At 63.7% G+C, this 21,525-nt stretch overlaps 1 protein-coding gene across 5 annotated transcripts in view; it reads left to right on the top strand.

Annotated features, from left to right (window-relative positions):
* The window catches only part of DSCAML1 (DS cell adhesion molecule like 1), a 122,431-nt gene that overhangs the window by 74,841 nt on the left and 26,065 nt on the right, over nucleotides 1-21,525 (top strand). For 4 of the 5 annotated variants that reach the window (XR_015706107.1, XM_087763560.1, XM_087763559.1 and 1 more), the window contains 12 exons: nucleotides 4,275-4,421; nucleotides 5,782-6,060; nucleotides 6,968-7,243; nucleotides 7,806-8,102; nucleotides 10,127-10,399; nucleotides 13,683-13,961; nucleotides 14,262-14,381; nucleotides 14,517-14,693; nucleotides 19,679-19,878; nucleotides 20,530-20,626; nucleotides 20,740-20,868; nucleotides 21,222-21,389. Coding sequence is in view for 4 of the 5 variants with exons in the window: in XM_087763560.1 (XP_087619686.1) it covers nucleotides 4,275-4,421; nucleotides 5,782-6,060; nucleotides 6,968-7,243; nucleotides 7,806-8,102; nucleotides 10,127-10,399; nucleotides 13,683-13,961; nucleotides 14,262-14,381; nucleotides 14,517-14,693; nucleotides 19,679-19,878; nucleotides 20,530-20,626; nucleotides 20,740-20,868; nucleotides 21,222-21,389 (2,442 nt within the window). In the remaining variant the exon portion in view is untranslated. Of the gene's footprint in view, nucleotides 1-4,274; nucleotides 4,422-5,781; nucleotides 6,061-6,967; nucleotides 7,244-7,805; nucleotides 8,103-10,126; nucleotides 10,400-13,682; nucleotides 13,962-14,261; nucleotides 14,382-14,516; nucleotides 14,694-19,678; nucleotides 19,879-20,529; nucleotides 20,627-20,739; nucleotides 20,869-21,221; nucleotides 21,390-21,525 lie in introns of those variants that run through there. The other variant, XM_087763562.1, reaches the window with a different exon arrangement.

Raw genomic sequence — 21,525 nt, 5'->3', positions numbered from 1 at the left:
CTTTAACATCTCGGGGATGGACGGATGGATCTTTAATCTCGGCGCCCGGTCCAGGCCCCCTCTGCTTTCGGCATTTGCTGTGGCAGCGAGCTGGGCTCAGCCTGCGGAGACGAAAGGCGGCTCTGGTGCGCGGCCGCCGCCTGCCAGCCTGCTCCTCTGCCCCGCCGCATCTCGCTGCTCGGGCGGCTTGGGGAGGGAGGTGCTGGCAGAGAGACGGGGCGAACGGTGCCGTGCCGTGCCGCAGCGGTGGGCAGGAGCTTCCCGCTGGCTGGGTTTGCTGGCCCGCCCCGGGGAGGCTCCTCGTCCCCGGGCGAGCCCCGGGCCGGGCAAACGGCATCCTGGAACAGCAGCCGCAGCAGCAAAGTGCCGTTACAGCAGCGGCGGAAAATCACAGGCTTTGTTCTTTGGGGCTTCCCCCTCCACGCCTTCCCCCTGGGGAGGCGTTTGTCGCTTTAAACGTGGCCAGAAATAGCCCCAAACAGTTATTGGATTTGTCCGGGATGCCTTGGGATGCATATGCTCCAAGTACGGCTAATTCATAAACGGTGGCACCTATTGATTCTCCAGCAGTTAAAATAGACTGCGTAAGGAAATATTGGCCCCGGAGTGCCAAGGGAAAGTTATCTCGTTAGTCTTATGAACTATAAAACGTGCTCTCTCCTGAAGCCCTGACCCCGTTGTTTTTATAAATCTATATTGGATAGAGCAGTACTGGTAACCTATATCGGCTGTAATTTTTCTCTTGAAACGGGAAGGCCCTCGGGACTGATGCCGGAGTTTCGCGGCCACCGCGGGCAGCTGGATGCGGGAGAGGGTTTCGGTAGCAGCGAATACGGGCGTGCGCGCGTACGTGGCGAGAGACCCCCCGAACATCTGCCGGGCGGGAGAGCCCCCCGCGCTTTGCCCCGGGCGAGGGCCAAGCTCCCGGGGCTGGCGGGGCTCCCGGCTGCCTGCTCCTCTCTCGCGGGGCTGGGCGAGAGGGGCGCGGGGGCTTTGGCGAGGCGCTTCCAAAGGCAGCGGCTCACGTCTGGCTGGAAGAGTTATTAGAGGCACATCGCTCCGCTCTGGCCACGGATGCACTTAATCCTCTGCTTCCCGTAAAGCTTTTCCACCTCCTGGCAGGCAGAAAGATCTGATTTTATTCAGCGACCTTCGACGTTAATCTCGCTAGCAAACTCGGCAGTAAGTCACTTCGGTGAGGTCTCTGTCGGAGCCGTTTACATCAATTATTGCCCTACATCTCTCCCTTCAACCAGTGTAACGCTCCTCGATGGAGTTACTTGTCCCTTTCCGGAAAAAAAAAAAAATACGGAGGCTGTGCCGTCAGGTTGTAGACCTTACGTTTAACGTAACGGCATCTTTAAAGCCGTGGCTTGCAAGGGGGCAGATGCCTCCCGCCGCGGCACGGTAGAGAGGCGGATACTGAAACCTGCAGGTTGCCTGCCCGTTCCTGTCTCCGGGGCTGATGCTCTGGCTCGAGCCCCGTCTCGGAGGCTCGATCTCGGGCGCCTGGGCTGGGAAAGCTGGGGAGCTCCAGCGGGCTGGGGGGGCCGCGGGCAGTAGGTCCAGGCAGGGCTTGGTTTGCAGTCCTGGTCAGCAACGCTCTCGCCCTGCCCGCTCCCACGGGGCGCTCTCCTCGCCATCGCTGTCTGGGCGGGAGCGCGGGGCTCCGCTCCCCTTCGCCCGGCCACCGGCGGGAGTTTGGCTCTCGTGGGCCCTGCCGCCGCTGTCCCGGGGAGCGGGCACGCGGCACCGCTGCTTTCTGCTCCTCCGCTGGCTCCTTGCGCGTCGCTCCCGCTCTCGCAAGGCTTTGTTTCCAGAGGAGGAGCACAGCGCGCCTGCAAACAGGGCTGCGGTTAACCATGCACGGCCGCGTGCGTGCGAGTGTGCGGGGAGGGGGAGGCCAGTGGGGGCTGCCGAGCACTTTGCAAAATACAGCCCCTGTTACCATGGAAACCGGCTCCCCCCGTCTCAAATTCCAGTGCAGCCAATGTTCTTCGCTTACTGGTTTGATGGGAGATGCAAAATTAATGCTCGATTTGCATGTTATTTCAGTTGCGCTTGCGGGACTGCTCCCCCCTTCCCTTTTACGGAGGTTTGCACGAATCCCTCGGCGCCTCCGATCGGCGGCATGGAGCGTGGGACTCGCGCCGCTGTGCATCTGCTCCCAGTCGCGTACCGGTGCACGCGCGTGCTGCTGCGCTGGCGTTGCCGTGCTCTGGCCTGGCGGCGAAACCGCACCTGAGGTTTTGGCTGGGGGACCCCCTGACCCCTCCGAGCAGGGACGGAGACGCGGGGCCCGTGATGCCGCGGCGGCGCGGAGGTGGGGGGACAGCCGCCCCGGTACCCGTGGCACCCCGTGGGGCTGCTGGCTCGCGCTCCCGCCGCTTCCAGGAGAATCTGCACAGGGCTGCCAGCCCGGCGCTTCCCTCTGCCTCCTGTTAACCGCAGCCAGGTTCACGTTTTGTTAAGGTTGCTATTTCTTTGCTGTTTAGAGTCCCTAACGCTCTCGTATCAAGCAATTAGAGTCAAATAGGCACATCCAGCTAAGCTGCAGCTGGAGCGGGGTAGTGCCAGCAGCGCTGAGGGCTGCCGTCGCCTTGGCTCCTGCCGGGGATGCGCTCCGGTTCCCTGGGTGAAGAGCCCTCTTGCCGTCAGTCCGTCGCCTCGAGCGCCGCTGCTGTGGGCAGGGAGAGGCTTCCGCAGCCCTGCCCCGGGAGGGGCGAGCCAGGCTGCCGTGGGAGCGCCTGCCTTTAGCTCCCAAATTCCTCCCGCGTTTCCCTGCTCTTTCGGGTTCAGCCGCGGCGCGTGCCTCCCCCTAAATTGAGAACGTGCAGGCGCTTCCAAAAGGTGCTGGAAGAAAAGACAGCCGATTCTCCCCAGCACCTAGCGCCCGGTTTACCAAGCGTGATGCAGGACTCGGAGGAGCCATTTGCAGCCGTTGCCGATTTAAAGACTAGGTTTAAAGGTTTCAACTCTGAACATTCAGCTCTGCTAATTACCTTCTGCTTCTCTGCATTTGCTGTGTTTGGCAGGGGCTGGTTTGGCTGGCAGCACGGTGCAGCCGAGCAGATGGACCACCCTGTCCCAGCTGAGCCTTGGTGGCGGCTGGTGCTGAATAAACCCCAAAGGCCCCACAGAAACCGGGGTCAAAGGCTCCTCTCGCTTCAGCACTGGCAGTGGGGCAGGGTAAAGGGCTTTTCCGGGTGGGCAGGGGAGCTTCTCTCCAGTGCCTCTGCTTGCCCCGCTCTCCATGTAGCCGCTAAATCGTGCCACAGCGCGGGTCTTTCTGTTCCTGTTAATTACGCTTAATATTCGTGATGAATTATAGGGGTCAGGCTGGCCTCACGAGTGAGTTGAAGACTCCTTTCTCCGCGTGCGCTGGGCTCCAAAACCTGCTGGCTGGAGGGGGCTGCTCCGGCAGCGCTGCCCGGGGCTCTGCTGCCCTGCTTGCTCGCCCGCCAGCCTCCCCCAGTGCTCAAATATCAGCTCAAGCCCTTATTTGTTTTCACATGCTTCTAAGTAAGTTAAGCTAATTATTAACTCAGCGGGACGGATTCACTTTTAATTGCCGCGTTGCTATGCAGCGGGTGGCGACGTGGCGGTGCGGCAGAGCATCGTGCCGGTAGAGCATCGTGCCGCGCGCTCTCCTTGCCCTCTGCAGCCGCTGCATCGCTGCGGCTCCACGGCCAGCCCGGAGCTCATTGCGACGGCCGGCCGGGGCAGGGAGCGGAGAGGGCTGCGAGCGGGCTGCCTCGGCTAAATCCCCTGCACCCGACCCCCGGGAGCGCGTGGAAGGACACCCCGAGCTCATCTTTGCGCCCGGGCGGGCGTGTTTGCTGCAGGCTGAGCGCTGCCGCCGAGGGAGGCGGGCTGGTGCACACTCACGTGCTGCTGGTGCACACCCACGTGCTGCTGGTGCACACCCACGTGCTGCTGGTGCATACCCACGGCTGCTGGTGCACACCCACGTGCTGCTGGTGCACACCCACGGCTGCTAAGGCAAGCGCTGCTGCTCGCCCGTTTTGGCCCGACTTGGCCAGCCTGCCTGAAACTTCAGGCCCTGAAGGTGAAGCCGGAGGCTGCGCCCCGGTGCAGTGGGGGTGCGGGGAGGCGGAGGAAGGACCCGCTTTGCCTGCCCCGCTCCTGCCCGCAGCGCCGGTGCCTGCCCGGAGTGCAGGGGCTCTGCCCGACCCCGGTGCCCAGAGCCTGGGAGGTGATGCGCTGGGTCGGGGCTGGCTCGCTCACCCTTCTTCCTCCCTTTGTGTCTCCAGAAAATAGGTTTTTTATTACTTCTTACGGAGGTTTGTACATATCGGACGTGCAGAAGGAAGATGCCTTGTCCACCTACAGGTGTATCACCAAGCACAAGTACAGCGGGGAGACGCGGCAGAGCAACGGAGCCAGGCTCTCGGTCTCAGGTGAGTGCGCGGCTGCCGGCAATGCTGGCAGGGGGGAGCCGTGCCCCGCAGGGCCCGGCGCGGCTCCTGCGCCCGGGAGGGTGTCCGGCCCTGCCTGCACGCCCGCTCCCCTGCCTGCCCACCACGGTGCCCGTTTCCCCAGGGTGCAGGAGGGAGCAATGGCATCGCTACCTCCCGTCCCGCAGTGAGGGGACATCCTGGTGCGTGGCAGGAGGTCCTGTCGGGGCTGCGCGGGGGGTTCGTGCTGCCTCGCGTGCGCCCCCGCGCACGCAGCCCCCCCGGTGCCGGCCGCGGCGAGCGGCAGTGCTGCGCGGCACCCCGAGCGAGAGGCGACGGGGTGCGACGCGATGCGATGTGACAGCCCGCGATGCGAGCAGCCTGACGCGATGTGACGAACGTGCAAGCGATACTGCAGCGCAGGCAGCGCAGTCCGTAGTGCCGGGTGTCTCGGGGCGCTCCTGGCTCCGCTGACTGCCCAAATTACTCCACTCGGGAGGGAGTTCTCCCGACTCGCAGCCACGTCGCCGCTCCCGCCGCTCAGCTGCAGCACGCCTGCTCTCTGCCATATGCTTTTCCCATCCTCGGGCGTGCGGGCTGTGGCTCCCGCGCTAGCTCCTCGAATTAACCCCGCAGAGGTAGGGAAGGGGCCCAGGACGGCCGGGCTGGGGCTTGCCTGACCTCGCCCCAGCCTCTTGGAGGCCTGAGGGTCCCGGTCCCACCCGGGACCGTCCTGCCCACGGCCCTCGAGGAGTGCGGGCAGCCGCCGGGCGTATCGTCCCCTGTCCGCGCGCGTTCGATCTGGCCCCGTCCCCTCCTGGTCGCTGTCATTATTTACACGTCACGGCGTTTTACTTCTGCTTGGGAGTAATGAAAGAGGTTTCTTTCCCCTGGAATTTAATTTCACGCCTGAGACTTGGTGATTAATTTTCTCCTTTCCCAGCTGCCTGATGGACCCCTTTGCTTGTAAATTTTGAAATGTGCCACAGAATTTGTGTATTTTGCACCAATTAGGTGTCACCTTGAGTAATTCCTCCGGTGCTGAGTTTATTCGTCCCCTCAGCTAGTCAGATGCATCTCCCTCCCACCTCCCCGCAAGCTGCTGCCCCAGGCACCGAGGGCCGGCTGGGACAGGCCACCCCCTGCCCGCCCCGGCCCCGTGCCCAGCAGGGGATGTGGCTGGCGTCCTGCCCGGCAGAGCCGCCGGCTCACCGAGACAGGGAGAGCTGCGCTCTCCCGGCTGATGCCGAGGGGGCACGGCGGCACCGGTGGCACCGTGCCAGGGGCTCTCCTGGTGTCCCTGCGGGGAGAAGCCTCGCCTCCTCCTCTTCGCCGGGTGAGCCTGATTCCTCTCCGAACCCAGACCCGGCGGAGTCCATCCCCACGATGCTAGACAGCTTCCAGTCCAGGGAGGTGAAGGCGGGCCGGCTGGTGGAGCTGCCCTGCATCGCCTCGGGCTACCCCAACCCGGCCGTCCGGTGGATCAAGGACGGGCGCCCGCTCCCCGCCGACAGCCGCTGGAGCAAGCGCATCACGGGCCTGACCATCAGCGACCTGCGCGTGGAGGACAGCGGGACCTACATCTGCGAGGTGACCAACACCTTCGGGTCCGCAGAGGTCACGGGGACCCTCACAGTCATAGGTGAGAGCCGGCGGGCAGGAGTGGGGCACAGTGGCAGGGAGACCTCTGTCCTGCTGCCCGGGGCCCGCCTTGATAAAGCCTTCTTAAATGTAAAGCCTTGATAAATACAAAGCCTGAAAGGTTTTATAAAGCTGTATAAACGACAAGCCTTGTATTTCGGCACGGCGCACGCTGGAAGCCGCCGTCTTGCGACGCAGCGTGTCCGATGTGGCGCTCAGAGCGCTTGCAGGTTTATCATGCTGCAGCAGCGCGTCTGCAGACGTCCCCTGATTTACCGCTTCAGTCGGGCAGGGAGAGGGGCCTCGGGAAAACTCAGAGCCATACCGGGGGATGTAAATTGCTGGATGGCAACGTCGGTTTTACGTTAGGTGCCTCTGCGTTTTGTTTTGTTGACTTCCATAAAATAAGCTCCAGCCAAACAGTAGATACCATCTGGGCAGGTCAAGTATTTGTCGCGTGCTTTGTTCTTGGGGGTTCCTCCTGTCACCGGGATCCCAGCGGTACCAGAGCTGCCGGGGCTGGCACGCACCACGCCTGCCTTACCTGGAGCAGTGCCGCGGCGAGCGCGCCACCAGCCGGGCACCGGCAGCCTGCTGGGAGCCACCCTGGCGTGTCCCCAGCCCAGCGTTGTCCCCCGTCGCACCGGTCACGTCTTCTTCCAGCCGTTCTGCCACCTCCCCGATGGTGCCCGCCCTGCCGGGGCCCCGGGGCTGGCGTTAAAGGCAGGGGCTGTCAGCAGGGAGGACGGCGGGGGGGCGCCCGCCTTGTCGTGCGGTGACATTTTACACGTAGCTGGGCTGGCACTTCCAGGGCAGGAAAGGCAGAGTGCACGGTAATGACAAAGTGCCTCCCGCCGTGCTGCCCGGCACCGCCAACGCCTCGCCCGCTCTCGCCCTTTCTCGCACAGACCCTCTGCGTGTGACCCTCACACCAAAGAAGCTCAAAACGGGCATCGGCAGCACCGTCATCCTCTCTTGTGCCCTCAGCGGGTCCCCTGAGTACGTCATCCGCTGGTACCGCAACACGGACCTCGTGGTGGTGGATGACTACATCTCCATCCGGGGGATCAGCAACGAGACCCTCCTCATCACGGCCGCGCAGAAGAGCCACTCTGGAGCCTACCAGTGCTTTGCCACCCGCAAGTCCCAGACGGCACAGGACTTCTCCATCATCACGCTGGAGGGTGAGCTGGCTTCCTCGGGGCGGGGGCCGGCGGGGGCTTTCCTCTGCCCCTCTCTGAGCCGCCGCGTCCCCAGGCTGCGCCGGGATGCTTTGTGCATGGCTGGAGGGCACTGAGACCCGCCGGGGTGGGGACTCCTGGGGCCAGACCGCTCCCGGCCCGCTTCCTGGGCTGTGCCTGCTGTCTGCAAGCAGCTGAGGGATGCAGCACGGCCGGGACGGGGAAGGACCGCAGTAAGGGTTGACTTGCCCGTCCCCAGCCCCTGAGAGGAGGCACGGCCTTTCACCAGGTGTCCCCTCCCCGATGCAGATCGCTGGACGGTTGGACAAGGGGTGGGCTCTGCCGAGCCAGGTGGCCCCTTGAGCCAGCGTCTGCATCAACCAGCACGGCCCCTCTCAGCATCTCCCCGCTGCAGGGCTGCAGGCGTGTTGCCGACTAGGGCTCCTCTCCCGGCTGAGCCGGGGCTCCCACCCCGGGCGGGAGCTCCGAGCCGTCCCGCCAGCGGGTGACTGCTGCTGCCTGTGGCTGCCGCTCCCTGACCCCCCTCCCGCTGGGTGCCCCCCAGATGGGACCCCCCGCATCGTCTCCTCCTTCAGCGAGAAGGTGGTCAACCCCGGGGAGCAGTTCTCCCTGATGTGTGCCGCCAAGGGGGCCCCCCCGCCGACCGTCACCTGGGCGCTGGACGACGAGCCCATCCCGCGGGACAGCGGGCACCGCACCAACCAGTACACCATGTCGGACGGCACCACGGTCAGCCACATGAACGTGACGAGCCCGCAGATCAAGGACGGCGGCGTGTACCGGTGCACCGCGCGGAACTCGGTGGGCAGCGCCGAATACCAAGCGCGAATAAACGTAAGAGGTGCCTGTCTACTTTTAAATATCAGAATAGGACTTTTACTGGGCTTTTGGTTTTGTTCTGTTCCCCGGCCGATCGCTCCTCCTCGCCTCTCCCTCCTCTTCCCGGCCGCGCGGGTCTCCCTGGCTGCCCCGACCCCATTCCCCGAGCTCCCCGCTCCCGCCCCGCTCGCTCACGCGCCTGCCCGCGGGGCTGAGCCTCCCCGCCGTTTAAAGCAGGGAGTTTGACAAAGCGCAGAGCAGTCCCGTAGCCGTGGAGAGCTGCAGCTTGGCTTTGCAGGGGCGGAAGGGCAGCGCTCTCCGCATCGGGGTCCGCTCTTGCCCTGCCGAGCCCCCGCCTTGGGGTCTGCCGGGGGTCGGCAAACACCTCCCCGAGGGACCCCACGCACGGAGAAGGTGGTGGCGGGCACGGAAGCGTCCCGGGCGCCCCGCGCTCTCCCAGCCGCCCCCCGGTCCCGGCGGGAGCCCGGCTCCCTGGCAGCGAACGCGCCCGCCGGCGCGGGGATCTGCACGACAAACGACGATGAGGCAGCACGTGAAATCGTGGGAAATGAGCTTTGATTCGTCACGTCTGTATTTTCTTTGTCTGCTAAAAGCCATGGCCGCGTTAATCACCGCGTTCTTACGGCTGGAGCGTGTCGCTCGGCGCGTTACAGGGAGCGCTTTCAGGCACAGGGCACGGTAAAGCCCCTGCCCGTTAGTAATCACCAATTACGGCTTCCAGGCTTACAGGTGGGAGCGAGACAGAGACAAGGTAGCATTTATTTGTCTGCTGAGAAAGAGGGTTGAAGGGCTGTGTTTGTCTGTGTCTCAGGTTTGAAATGGATCTAGTGGCTTTTTGGCTGGGATCCCAGGAGAGGCTGAATTTCGCTGCCGTTTACTGCTGGATTTGGAGCAAGTTCGTCCCTCAGCCACGAGCAGCCAGAGCAGCGTTTTCAAGGAGGACGTTCCTTGTCTCCCTCTCTCCCCTCTCGGCTCTTGACGGGCTGTCGCTAGATAAGGTTCAGGCTTTTTTTGCCCTGGAAGGGAGCAGTCCCTCAGACGGGCCCAAGAGAGGGTTACAGAGCGAGGCGCGAGTTTCTTTTTTCTTGCTCCTTTTCTAAACGTGTGCCAGTATGAGAAACACCGTCCGTCAGCTTAGCCTGAGCGTCTGCTAAGCTGTCATCCTGCTACGCCCCTAGGACGGGGAGTCAGGATAGGGTTAATCTTGAGATTAGTTTGCTGGTTTATGCCGTGACATTGGGAGAACAATGTAATTGCGGATGCACAAAACCTCGTGTTGAAATACTCACCTGCAGCATTCTCCCCGTCCTTGAGCCAGCACCAGAGCCAGCCACAAACTGGCGACTCCCTGGCTTTTCGGCGATGCTCAGGTGGCCGGTGGGAGGCTCGGAAAGCTGTGTTTTCGGGGAGGTGAAATACGTTTGCCAATGGAAGTCAGGTTCCCGTAGCAGCTCCTGTCGAGGGCGTTTGGCACAACGCAGTCAGCTTCCTTCTAAGAGAGGCAGAGAGCGGCTGCGACCCTGGGGCAGCGCGCCCCGTCTCTTCCACCGTCCCGGTTGGCCGCAGGCGCTGCCGGGGGAGCCGTGGCTGCAGGTGCGCTGGGCGGCCGCGGTTCCCACGGCAGGAACAGGCCACGCTTCCAGACACCGTCCGACCTCCTCCGATGAGCAGCAGCGGGGCCTGCGGGCTCAGCTTCCCCAGCGCTGAAGTTGCACCTGCAAAAGCGGGGTGGGACGTGCCGAAGCGTGGCCGTGAGGGAGGCCCGCAGCCCCGTCCGTAGCTGCGCCGCGGCAGGCGTGTGCGAGGAGCTGTAGCCAGAGGTTGCAGCCGATGGGTGGCTTTCCCCCCACAGGCTCAGAGAGAAGCCCGTGCCTGCTCCTCACCCAAAACCAGGCTGGGTCCCAGCTGTTCTGGTTACCTCCTTTGCCTGTGAAGCTCGCTCTGAAATAGCAGCAGATCTGCATGCAACCAAACTGCCCTTCGGAATTAACCTAGCCTGCCTCTCCCTTCCTCCCGAATATGTAGGTCCCCCGAGCATCCGAGCGATGAAGAACATAACAGCGGTAGCGGGTAGGGACACTTTCATCAACTGCAGGGTGATCGGGTACCCGTATTACTCCATCAAGTGGTACAAGGACTCTTTGCTGCTGCCCGATAACCACCGCCAAGTGGTCTTTGAGAACGGGACTCTCAAGCTGATGGACGTCCAGAAAGGCATGGATGAAGGAGAGTATCTGTGCAGCGTGCTGATCCAGCCCCAGCTCTCCATCAGCCAGAGCGTCCACGTCACGGTGAAAGGTAAGCGGGTGGAGAGGCTTCCCCTGGATCAGATGGAGAGGCTGTCCAGGTCACGCTGGGGACGTCTCTGCTGCGGGACGGAGGCAGGGAAGAGTCGCAGAGGGGGCTCTGCGGCCCGGCGGTGGCCGTGCTCGGCGAACGCCGCGCCGATGGGAGCTCAGCTCCCGCCACAGCCGCCCTCGGAGCTGGCCCAGCTCCTGGCGGAGCGGCTACCCGGTCCTGCCTGCGCGCCTGCAGCTGCCCCGAGCCACACCGTATCCATTTCCCGTTACAAGCGACGGAGCAAAGATTTACGGTGTAAACATAGCGTATTAAAACACCTAACCTTTGCTCGGATCACCTTCGCCGATGTTTTTCTCTGTGCGTTAGCTTTTAAAAAAACAGTACTCTCGGTCTTTCGAGCGCACAGAACATCTTAAAAGCTTCTCCAGGCCATCAATTATTCAGCCCCGTTGAGGGAGCTATCAGTCCTAATGAATTGAGCCGGATGCATTCCCTCCCAGTGACTCGCCGAGATTGCGCTGCGAGTGTGCGATGCTCCTGTATCTCCCGTCCTCAGAGCTGTCGGGTCGTCTCTGCCCGTCGCCAGCTCGGTGTTTGCAGTAAATCATTTAGACAAACACGGCCACGCTGGGGAGGGAGCTGGCCAATTGTCTTTCTCTGTCTCACCCAGCAGGGTATTTACGGACTGCGTTTTGCTCTGATCCCCCTCCCTCCCCTCCCATCCACCATTTTCTTATTAGGAATCGGGTTAGCAAGCGAGCGCAGCAGGCTGATTATAGATGCTACCACTTGATTAGCTAATGCTCTTCTCCAAGGCTTTGCAAAGGGAAGAGTAGGCTGCGGAGAGCCTGTCTGAGGGCGGCGCGGGGAGGACTTCTCTCCCCTCGGGTCCGCAGTGCCGGGCACGGCCAGCCCTGCGTTCCTCACCGTATGCAAAATCCCCACCTAGGTGGGAGCCCCAGGGCTTGAGAAGGGGCCAGAGCAGATGCTGGCCTGCTCCTGGGGCGCGCGGGACAGGCAGGGCTGGTGCGGAGAGAGCGTCCGTAGGGACGTCTGCACAGAAGTTAAAATTTAACAGGATTCGCTTTTTGTCAGTCGCTGGGCGTGCCGTCGGGGGATGCGGGATGCTGAAGTTCAGCCGAGGATCCGTATGTTCTGGCAAGCAACCGCTAGCGAACCCTTCCGAATCGGAATTTACTGCCTTGATTAGCGGCCGGTGACAGGCTGAGGAAGGCGAGGGTGGAAGCGCGGCGCGGGCCGGCGGCCCGCCACTCTGCCGCGGCCAGATGTCTTCATTCCGCCTGCAGCACGGCTGCCGGAGATTTACACCCGTCCCCGCTTGCTGGATTCCTTATTTGCCGTGGCCATCAGATAAAAGGCCTGCGGAAGGGAATTGCAAAGACCCTAGAAGACAGCCAGAGCTCACTCTGCGGAGCAGAGTGAATAAATATCGCTGTGTAGAGCGAGGAGCGCAGGATGGCGCGGAGCACCGTAAAGCTTTTATTGTCGCAAGTGCCTGGCGACCGCGTTAAGTGCCACAAGTGAGTTACGCGGGTCTTTCCGAGCATGCGGTAGTAAAAGCTTTACAGCTGCCCTCCGGCACCGCTCCCCCGGGGAGCGGGGATGCGCGGGCAGCCCCCAGCCCTGCTCGCGAGGCATCGCCCCCAGCCACGCTCCCCGGCTTGCGTCGAGGGCAACTCCCGCCCGGGTTCAGCCGCTGCTGCGGCTTGGCCTGGGGACCCCAGGTCCCCCCGGCCCCAGCTTCAAACCTCCCTTCTCCCTGGGGCTTCTGCAGCTGCCCGGGGTCTCTTTGCGCTTCCCCAGCAGCACGACCCGAGCACCCGGCCTCCGCCCTGGCAGCTCGTCATTCCCGCAGACACCTTTGAGCATTTTAATTAATCACGTGTGGGTTTGGTGCTGCCCTGGGGCTCTCGCACAGCTCTGCTCGGGTGACTGCGGCGATTCGGGGAGTGCGGTGCCGGCACCAGCTATGCCTGCTCCGCAGCTGGCAGCGCCGGGGCACCGTCGGGGCGATGCTTCACCCCGCGGGAAGGCAGAGGCTGTTCGCTGGGGCTCCCCTCCGGTCCTGAGCTACCGGGCCAGGCTCTGCGGCGGGCACCGTGGGCAGGGACGCCCGCTGCAGCTGCGCGAGAGAGCCTGGAAGCCCTGGGGAAAGGAGAACTGCAGTGGGAAAGGAACTGGGGAGGAGAGGCGAGTTGCAAGCTCCGGTTGCGGGAAGCTCGAGCAGGGAGAGCTCTTCTGTCGAGGGAGCCTGTCCTTCTCCTGGCGGCTCGGAAGCGGCTGGTGGGGCGTGTTCGGAGAGGCGCGCATCCACAAGCCCATCCCCGCTCTGCAATAGACTGCAGTGCATTCCCAATTAATTATTCATTAATTATGGAAAACAGGCAGCGCTGGCTCCATGGCTCCGGCAGCTCAAGCCACGTCGCTGTAGCCGGTGAAGGGGCAGGCCAGCCCTGCCCGCACCCGTCCGCCTGCCTGCCGGCAGCGGCTGGCAGCCCGGGGGGGCGGCTGGCAGCCCCCGCTCGCCCGCTGCGCCGCAGAGCTGCCCGGCTGGGCCGCGGCCGGGCAGCGGGGCAGAGGCCCGGCGCAGAGGCCGTCGCGATGCCCTGGGCGCGGGGCAGAGGTGGGAGCCCACGGCCGTGCGTGGTGGCGCGGGGAGCTGCTCCTGCGCCTGTAGGAGAGGGCAGCTTATTTCTGTCGAGGGGACAATTGGCAGCCTGCTAATTTAATTATGGAGACTGTAGAAAGAGGATCTCATCTACCAGGTGCTGAGCCTTGTTAAGCTAATTGTCTCCCTCTCTCTGCCTTCTTCCCCCTCCCACATTGCCAGAGATGCTGCGGTTGCCTAATTAAGTTATCAGAAAGATAATGGCTGGTTCTGAATCCGGTGCCTTTAAGAAAAGCATCCATCTAATAATTGCTTTTCTGCGAGCAGATAAATGCCGAGGCGGAATGTCGGCTGGCACGTGCGGGGCGGGGGCGGCCGGGCTTTCCCCAGAGCAGGGCCCGCTCTGCTCCGGAGGTCGGCGTTTCTCCGTCCCGCTCCTGGCGCGGTGGCCCTGCCAGGTGGGAGACGTCTTCCTGCTGTCCCCGGCTTGGCGGCACCTTCCGCTCTCCCCGGCCGTGTTCCTGGTGGAAACAAAAGCCCTGCCGTAGTTCCTGGGCTGCTGCTCCTCCCGGGGCAGCGGGGCACGTCCCCGCCGGAGGAAGGCTTTCCCTGGACGGGCTCTCCAGCGTGCTCTGCCTCTCCCCTCGACAGTCCCTCCGCTGATCCAGCCCTTTGAGTTCCCGCCAGCCTCCATCGGGCAGCTCCTCTACATCCCCTGCGTGGTCTCCTCCGGGGACATGCCCATCCACATCACCTGGAGGAAGGACGGGCACGTCATCCTCTCCGGCTCTGGAGTCACCATCGAGAGCAAGGAGTTCATGAGCTCCCTGCAGATCTCCAGCGTCTCCCTCAAGCACAACGGCAACTACACCTGCATCGCCAGCAACGACGCCGCCACGGTCAGCCGGGAGCGGCAGCTCATCGTGCGGGGTGAGTGCCGCGGGGCCGACCCGGCCGCGCGCAGCCCAGCCCGGTCCCCGGTGCTGCCGCCGCGTTGGGCTCGGGAGGGTGGGCGGTGACGGAGGGGTAGCGCGGCAGGGAGCAGAGACAAGTTACGAGGCTGGAGGGAGACAACGTTCTCCTCCGGTTGAAGGAGTGGTGCAGAATCAGGCGGGGAGGGCGAGGAGCGGGGCTGAGCCAGAGCAGCCACGTGCCCGCGGGCAGGGAGGAGTTGCAAGAAGCTGAGGGGGTTTTTGCTACAGTGTCCGCCTTTTCTCTCGAATTACTCAGTGCCTCCTCGTTTTGTGGTCCAACCCAACAACCAAGATGGCATTTACGGTAAAGCCGGGGTGCTGAACTGCTCCGTTGACGGGTACCCCCCTCCGAAAGTCATGTGGAAACACGCAAAAGGTAGGGGTGAGACACGGCAGCGCGTGGGGACTCGGTGCGGGCAGGGGAGAGTCCCCTTGCGGCACGGCCGCCCCAGCACCGAGCCTCACGAGCGCTCCTCTGCCTCGGCTGAGCTCTGTCTCTGCCTCCTCCTAGGAAGCGGCAACCCCCAGCAGTACCACCCCATACCCCTCACGGGCCGCATCCAGATCCTGCCCAACAGCTCCCTGCTCATCCGCCACGTGCTGGAGGAGGACATCGGCTACTACCTCTGCCAGGCCAGCAACGGGGTGGGCACAGACATCAGCAAGTCCATGTTTCTCACCGTGAAGAGTAAGTAGCCAGGGCCGTGCCGTGGCGAGGGGCCGGGGACCCGCTCCGGTGAACGCGGTTGTGGCTGCGGGGTGGGTGCTCGTCAGCAGAGCCCGGTCCGGCGCGGCCTCCTCCGTGCGGCTGGTCCCCGCCGCGCCAGCCTGGCTCTGCCCTCGGCACCGCGCACCCCCGCGATCGATGCGCGGGGCACGGGGAGGGCACCGATTCCCCTCCTCCAGGGACCCGCTTCCCTTTTGCTATTAAACACGCTTTGTCCTTAATAAAACCGAGCAATCAATCTGCATCACACAGGAGGCAAGGAAAGAGCTGGGCTAATTTGACAGGGATGGGCCGGGAAGTGTTGTTAGACACCGTGTTTGAACTGCGCTTATTATCGGATTCCTCTCCCGTTGCTATCAGCAGAATACATAATCTCCAGCTCCTCTTTATTTATTTTGCTCGTTGCTGCCGTGAGCGTTCAAACCTCAAAAAGGAGGTGGTGGAGGGGGACCAGCCCGGTCGGGCTCTCTCCTGCGGCAGCTCCCGCGTGTCTCCGGGGCTGAGCGGGGCTAAACTCTGCCCTGCCCGCGACGAGGGGACGGAGGTTGCGGGCGGAGCCGTGGCGGCCACCGCCACCCTGGTTGTCCCTTGGGCAGGGTGCTGCCGGGCAGAGGGGATGGATGCACGGCCCTTGCCGGGCACCGCCGTCTCCGGACGAGGGTCTCGCACCCGGGGAATCAGCGGGACGAGGCAAGGAGGGAGCGGCTCGGGCTCGGGCTCGGGCAGCCCCCTCGCTGCCTCCCCTCCCCAGCCGAGCGCTGGGTTTTCTGGCATCGGAGGCGTTTCGCTCAGGGCTGCTCCCCTCCCCACCCAGCCTCTGCTTTCCCGGGTTTCTGCTCCCCTCCCCGGCAGCTGTTTAATTTATCCCGCCGACTGATGAATCGAAACGAGCGACTTCAAACAACGCACTTCAATAAGGCGCAGGTACAAAGTCGAGGCGATTAATCCCAAGTGAGCGTGCAGGAGTCTCGGAGCCTGAACTGTTGCCTTGTCCCCGCTATCTGCTGTAATTGCATCCCAGGACAGGTTGCTGGCTGACTTGAATAGCATATAACCTTATTATGCATCTGCTTTTACATTTCCTGGAGACCTCGCAGCCTTTGAAAAGGTTTGGATGAATAGGGAGACGAAGCGCCACAGCCAATTAAGCATTATACGGGGCTCTTTGTTTTGTTTCATTTTTGGATTTTTGTTTGTTTAGCGAAATGTCAGGCCAATTAAAGTGAGATCAGCGCCGGCTTTCCTTGAAAGTCAGGCCACTGCGGACGGAGTTAAATGAAAGTTAATCGGAGCCCAAAGCGAGCGCTGGCGCGGGTCAGCAGGGGATAGGGGAGCAGCCCTGGCGGCCAGCCCGCAGCCGCACATCCCCTTCCCCGACGCCGCAGCGCCGGGCTCGGGGGGCAAGGCGAGGCGGCCAGGTAATGATCAGGCAAGTGCGTGCAGTCCCGGCCGTGGGCCTGCGGACCCGCCAGTGCCAGAAGGAGCCGGCCGCTGCTTTTGTCTGGTGGCGGGCAAGGAAAGCCGCCCAGCTTTGCTTGTACCAGCGTGGGAGCGTAACGCTCGGCGCCCCGGCCGTGCCCAGCCCTCGCCTGCGGTGCCGCCCGTGGGGCTGGGGCTCTCCCGTCCCTGGGTGCCCACGCCGCACTGCTCCGCTCAGCCCCCGGCGCAGGCGCGTGGCTGGATGCAGGCAGCAGCTTGCTGCCTTCCGCGGCAGCGTGCCCTTCCCCGCTTCGGAAAGAAACTCGTTAGCATCTGGTCAGGTGTGTTGCAGAGCGAAAGACGGCGAATGCTGGTGGCTGGGAGCGTGCGCCCGTGGGAGGAGACCACCGGCGCGTGATAAATGCCATTTAGCCCATGGCTGCGCGGCTCTCCCGGTGTCGAGAGCCGAGCGTGAGGGATGGAGAGGGTCATGTCCTCGGGGGGTCCCTGTGGGCCGTGCCGGGGCTGCCGGAGCGGTGGGCAGCGCTCGCTGGAGAGGGGGCTCCTCTGCTCGGACCTCCCCGGCGCCGCGATGCCGGGGGGAGCGGGTCCGGCCAGGGGGCTGGCAGAGGGGCAGCTGCCTGCACGTCGCGGGCACGGGGACGGACGCGTTTGGAAGTTCGCTGCCGTACAGCAAGAGCATAACTGATTGCTTCCATGCAATTTGAATTAATCTCATGCTTCAGGTGAAACTCGGCTAATCAGCGTAGAAAGGAAGCTGGAACGGGCGCAATCAAATTAACATCACAGAGCCGGCTCCAAACCAGAAAGAGGGGGGCGAGGGAGGCAGGCACAGCCCTCGTCACCCTTGTCACCGTTCTCATTCAGTTGTCACCAGCGGGCTGCGACGCGGCTGGTGCCCCAGCCCGGCGTGGGACGGCGGAGCGTGCCGGCTGCTGACATCTCTCTTTGTAGCCAGCCTTATCTCTGCCCAGCAAGCGGGACGAGCCTCTTGTCGCGGCCTTGTTAACAAGGCCCGTGGGCACGGGGGGAGCGCGGCAGCGGCGCTGGGCGCAGGGCGGACGGGCGGGTGCAGAAAGCGCTGGAGGCGAGCTCTCCTCGAGGGAAGCCCAGCACAGCAGCACTGCCCCGGCGCTCTGGCTGATGCTTTGACGGGCAGAAAGCAGCGTTACTGATGTCCCTGCACCCAGGGAGAGGGGCGCGGGCTGGCCGGGAGCAGCCTCCGGCAGCCCTCGGAGGGTCCCCCAGCCAGTCCCGGGCGACGCTGCCCCTCCGCAAGCGGCAGGACCACGCCAGGGCAGGTGTTGGGTACCGGCGTGCAAGAGGTGCTGCCCTCGTGCCCTGGTCCGTGCTGTCTGCGTGGCTGGTTGGGGTTTTCTTTTGCTTTGTTTTGCTGCTTCCCCCGCTCTGGGCTGCTTGCCGCTCTCCTGGGACCCCGGCAATTGAGAGAAGTTGCTGTGTTTACATCCGAGGAGCTGCTTTTAATCAAACATCAATAAGTGCATTTCAGCAAAGCAGAGCCTGAAACGGAGCTCCTCTCCCGGGGCTGCCGCTCGCCGGGAAGGAAGAAAGGGGGCCGATGCCTCCGCGGCAGCCGCAGCCCTGCGGGGCTGTCCTGCCCCTTTGGCCCCCGCGGCCACGCGCGTCCTCTGCGCCGCGCCGGCCTCCAGCCTGGGCTAAATGAAGGCTGAATGCAGAGAAGCAGCCCCCAGTGCAGCCCAAACTCTGCAGGGTGGCCTCTCAGTGCCCTTCTCGTGGCAGGAGCTGGGGACGGCAGGCAGGAGTCCAGCAAGGTCCCACCATAGCGCCAAAACTGGGTGCCGAGACCCTAACCTGGCTGCGCGTGCCCTTACGCCATGCTGCGCGCACTCGGAGCCGGAGCGGTGGTCAGCGCCGGGCCCAGGGTGGGTGCAAGAGCCCCCGGCCACCGCTGTGCTCTGCCTTCACCTCGGCGGGGTGCGGGAGGCTGGGGCTCGGCTGTCCCGTCCCACACCTGTCCCTCTCTCCGCCGTAGCCCTGGCGTTAGCCTGCGGGCAGGCAGAGGCGTCTGGGCCGGGGGAAGACGGGCGCGTGGCTGGGGAATGGATGGGGCAGAGCTAGGAGAAGACTTGCCCTGTTCCTTGTAGCTCTTGGTTTCCCGTGCCCCGGACCACAGGTCTGGCAGCAATGCGCCGCGGCTCCGAGCGCTGCCCCAGCGTCCCTGCGCTTCGCCGTCCCAACGTCCCTGCGCTTCGCCGTCCCAGTGCTGGCTCTCAGGCGGCCATGCTCCCCTCGGGGCAGGATTGCCACGGGGCGCTGGCAGCGGGCGCCAGGCTGGGCACCGCTCTGTCCCAGCTTGCCCTGCACCCCTCAAACACCGGCAGCTCAGGAGGAAAGGTTTCCTTAGCCGTTAATTGAATTACATTGCCGCAGAAAGCCGAGAAGTCGTAGCTCATTAGAGCCTCTTGTGTCCCATTATAACAGTGTGTGTTGCCTTTGCGGATTGTCATTATCATATATTACTGCGGGACTCGGCAGCGCTGTTTGTTTATGCATTACATTTTTTTCTGCTTACCCAGGCTGCCCTCGCCCCCCCAGCCCGTTTCTCCCGCGTGGTGCGTGCCGCGGCCGGCTCACCGCGCGGCACCGGGGCGGCGCGAGGGCTTGGCTCTCGGAGCGGCGAGGCTGCCGGGGAAGGAGCCCGGACGGGGCTCGTTACAGCAACCCCTCGCAGCAAGGAGAAGCGCTTCGGCAGAGGCTGCTGCAGCGCGTGGGGACGGGCAGGAGGCGGCTGAGCCTGGCGCAGGCTGGCGTGCTGCTCCTCGCCAGCGGCCTGAGCGCCGGGACGGGAGGCGGCAGCTTCGCGCTGGGGCTGCGGGCGCTCGCCAGCAGCGAGAGGGGCTCTCCGTCCCGTCCCGAGGGCCATCCCTGACAGTGCTGCAGCCGCCGGCTGGGCAGCGCTGGGATGTGCCCCTGCTGGGTGCTGCAGCCCGGTCGGACGGGGAGCGCGGTGTGGGGCCTCCCCGCCGTCCTCGTTTGCATATTGGGGTGGCTATGGAAAAAAACTTCTCTCTCTGGCATCTGCAATGCAAAGGCGGCCTTGCTGATGTGAAATCGCGCTCTATATTCTGCCCAGGTTTGTACGAGTGAATTATGCAAATCTGTGAGGGAAAACATTCTTCCTCTCATCCTCGGGAGTGTAAAACCTTAGTCAATAATTCATACCCGCACGTCTCAGACTGGAGGCTTTCTCTTCATTATAGTGTGCGCTTGGTTATTTGTCTTTCATGTTTTATTGTCTACCCTGGTGTAATGCTATGCATTATAAAATTTATCTGCTTCATTATTTTATGATCCTGAGCTGTATAATGCAGCGAGACGGTTCCGCTTCGGGCTGCGCGGCCTCTTGATGAGACCCGCATCCGCCGCCTCCCCAGCGGGGTCCGTGGGCTGTGCCGGGGCCGGGCAGCCGCCGGTGGCACCGAGCCATCCCCCGGGCCCACGGGTGACCCCCTGCCTCCCCGCAGTCCCGGCCATGATCACCTCCCACCCCAACACCACGATCGCCATCAAGGGGCAGACCAAGGAGCTGAACTGCACCGCCCGGGGCGAGCGGCCCATCATCATCCGCTGGGAGAAGGGCGACACCGTCATCGATCCCGACCGCAACATGCGCTACGCCATCACCACCAAGGACAACGGCGACGAGGTCATCTCCACCCTCAAGGTGAGGGGCCGGGGTGTTGCTGGGGTGATGGAGGGGGGCAGGCGGCGCAGGGGTGCCCGGGGAGGATGTCGGTGGTCCCCAGCGGGTGTCGCGGAGGCTGGCGCTATTGGCCTCCCAGGGTGGCAAAATCGGGTCCGGCGGGAGGGGATGTTGGAAAACCCGCCGGAGGGGTTGCGTCTCCAGCCAGCGGCACCGTGCACCGGCTGCGTCTCCCCCGGCCCCAGCACGCTGCGGTGCAGCCGGGCGAAGCACCTGGCCAGCGCCTGGACTTCTACGACGGGCGTAAGAGCGAGCGCTGCCCTGGGCTGGCACGGGGAGCCGGCCTTCCAGTTTTAATTACGCCGATTAAAGAACAGCCACTGCCTGCTTGCTGTGGCAAGCCCCGGGGTTTTGCGCTGAATCTCAGCTGCCTGCGCAAGGGGCTGTGGTCGCGAAGGTGTTCTGCGCCACCAGGGACGTCTCAAAGAACAAAATTTCAGCGCAGACCTGAGCCAGGGGACTGGGGGTTTGGAGGGCGACCGGCCTCTGCGGGCACGGCTCCCGCCAGGGCTGGTGGCGGCAGCCGGCTGCCATACCGGGGAAGGCGGCGGCACGGTGCCTGGGGCAGCTCAGCCTGAACGGCCTCCCCTTCTCTCCCTGCAACGTTCGTAGCTGAAACCAGCCGACCGTGGGGACTCGGTCTTCTTCTCCTGTCACGCCATCAACTCTTACGGCGAGGACAGAGGCTTGATCCAGCTCACCGTCCAAGGTACTCCTTCCCCTGCGCGCGAGCCCCGGGGTGTGAAACCTCGCCGCGAGGATCCCCCTGCTCCTGGGGGGCTTCTGTCCCTGTCATCCCTAACCCGCCCCTGTCTCCCCAAGAGCCCCCCGACCCGCCGGAGCTGGAGATCCGCGAAGTGAAAGCTCGGAGTATGAACCTGCGATGGACGCAGCGGTTTGACGGCAACAGCATCATCACCGGCTTCGATATCGAGTACAAGAACAAGTCGGGTAGGTGATATCTGCCCTGCCCTCCCCGTGCTGCCCCTGCCCTGCCGGCGTCTCCAAGGGAACGTTCTGCATCCCGGTCCCTTTGATGAAGAAAGGAGAGAGCAGCATTAATGAAACATGTTAATTTCTGTGGGCTGGGAGCATTTGAAAGGGAATATTAAAAGAGACGACAGTTGCGAAAAGCCAAAGCCAGACTGCGCAACGGCGAGGAGGGGGGAAGCAGCACCTCTCCGCGGGGGCCGGGGACGAAAACCAGAGGCGCCTGGGGACTTCACCTGCCTGAGCACGGCCCCCTTCGTGCCGCAGGATTCGGGTGCTGACGCTCCTCCTGTCTCTCTCCGCTGCTTTTCCAGATTCCTGGGATTTTAAGCAGTCCACGCGCAACATCTCCCCGACCATCAACCAGGCGAACATCGTGGACCTCCACCCAGCCTCCGTGTACAGCATCCGCATGTACTCCTTCAACAAGATCGGGCGCAGCGAGCCGAGCAAGGAGCTCACCATCAGCACGGAGGAAGCAGGTGCCGCTCCCGGCTCGTGCCGCGCGCGCCGGGGCCGGCGGACGAGGGCGGCCACGGGCAGCGCGGGGGCCGTAGCCTTGAGCGAAGCTGGCTGCGGCAGAGCTCTCCGGAAGCCAGGTATTTTTCCTTTCCCTGG

Source organism: Nipponia nippon, unplaced genomic scaffold, assembly GCF_047370975.1.
Source record: "Nipponia nippon isolate SJK-2023a ecotype South Korea unplaced genomic scaffold, ASM4737097v1 scaffold_28, whole genome shotgun sequence".
Classification (NCBI taxonomy): domain Eukaryota; kingdom Metazoa; phylum Chordata; class Aves; order Pelecaniformes; family Threskiornithidae; genus Nipponia; species Nipponia nippon.
The sequence above is the reverse complement of the archived record's forward strand: the minus strand, read 5'-3'. Positions and strand labels throughout refer to the sequence as shown.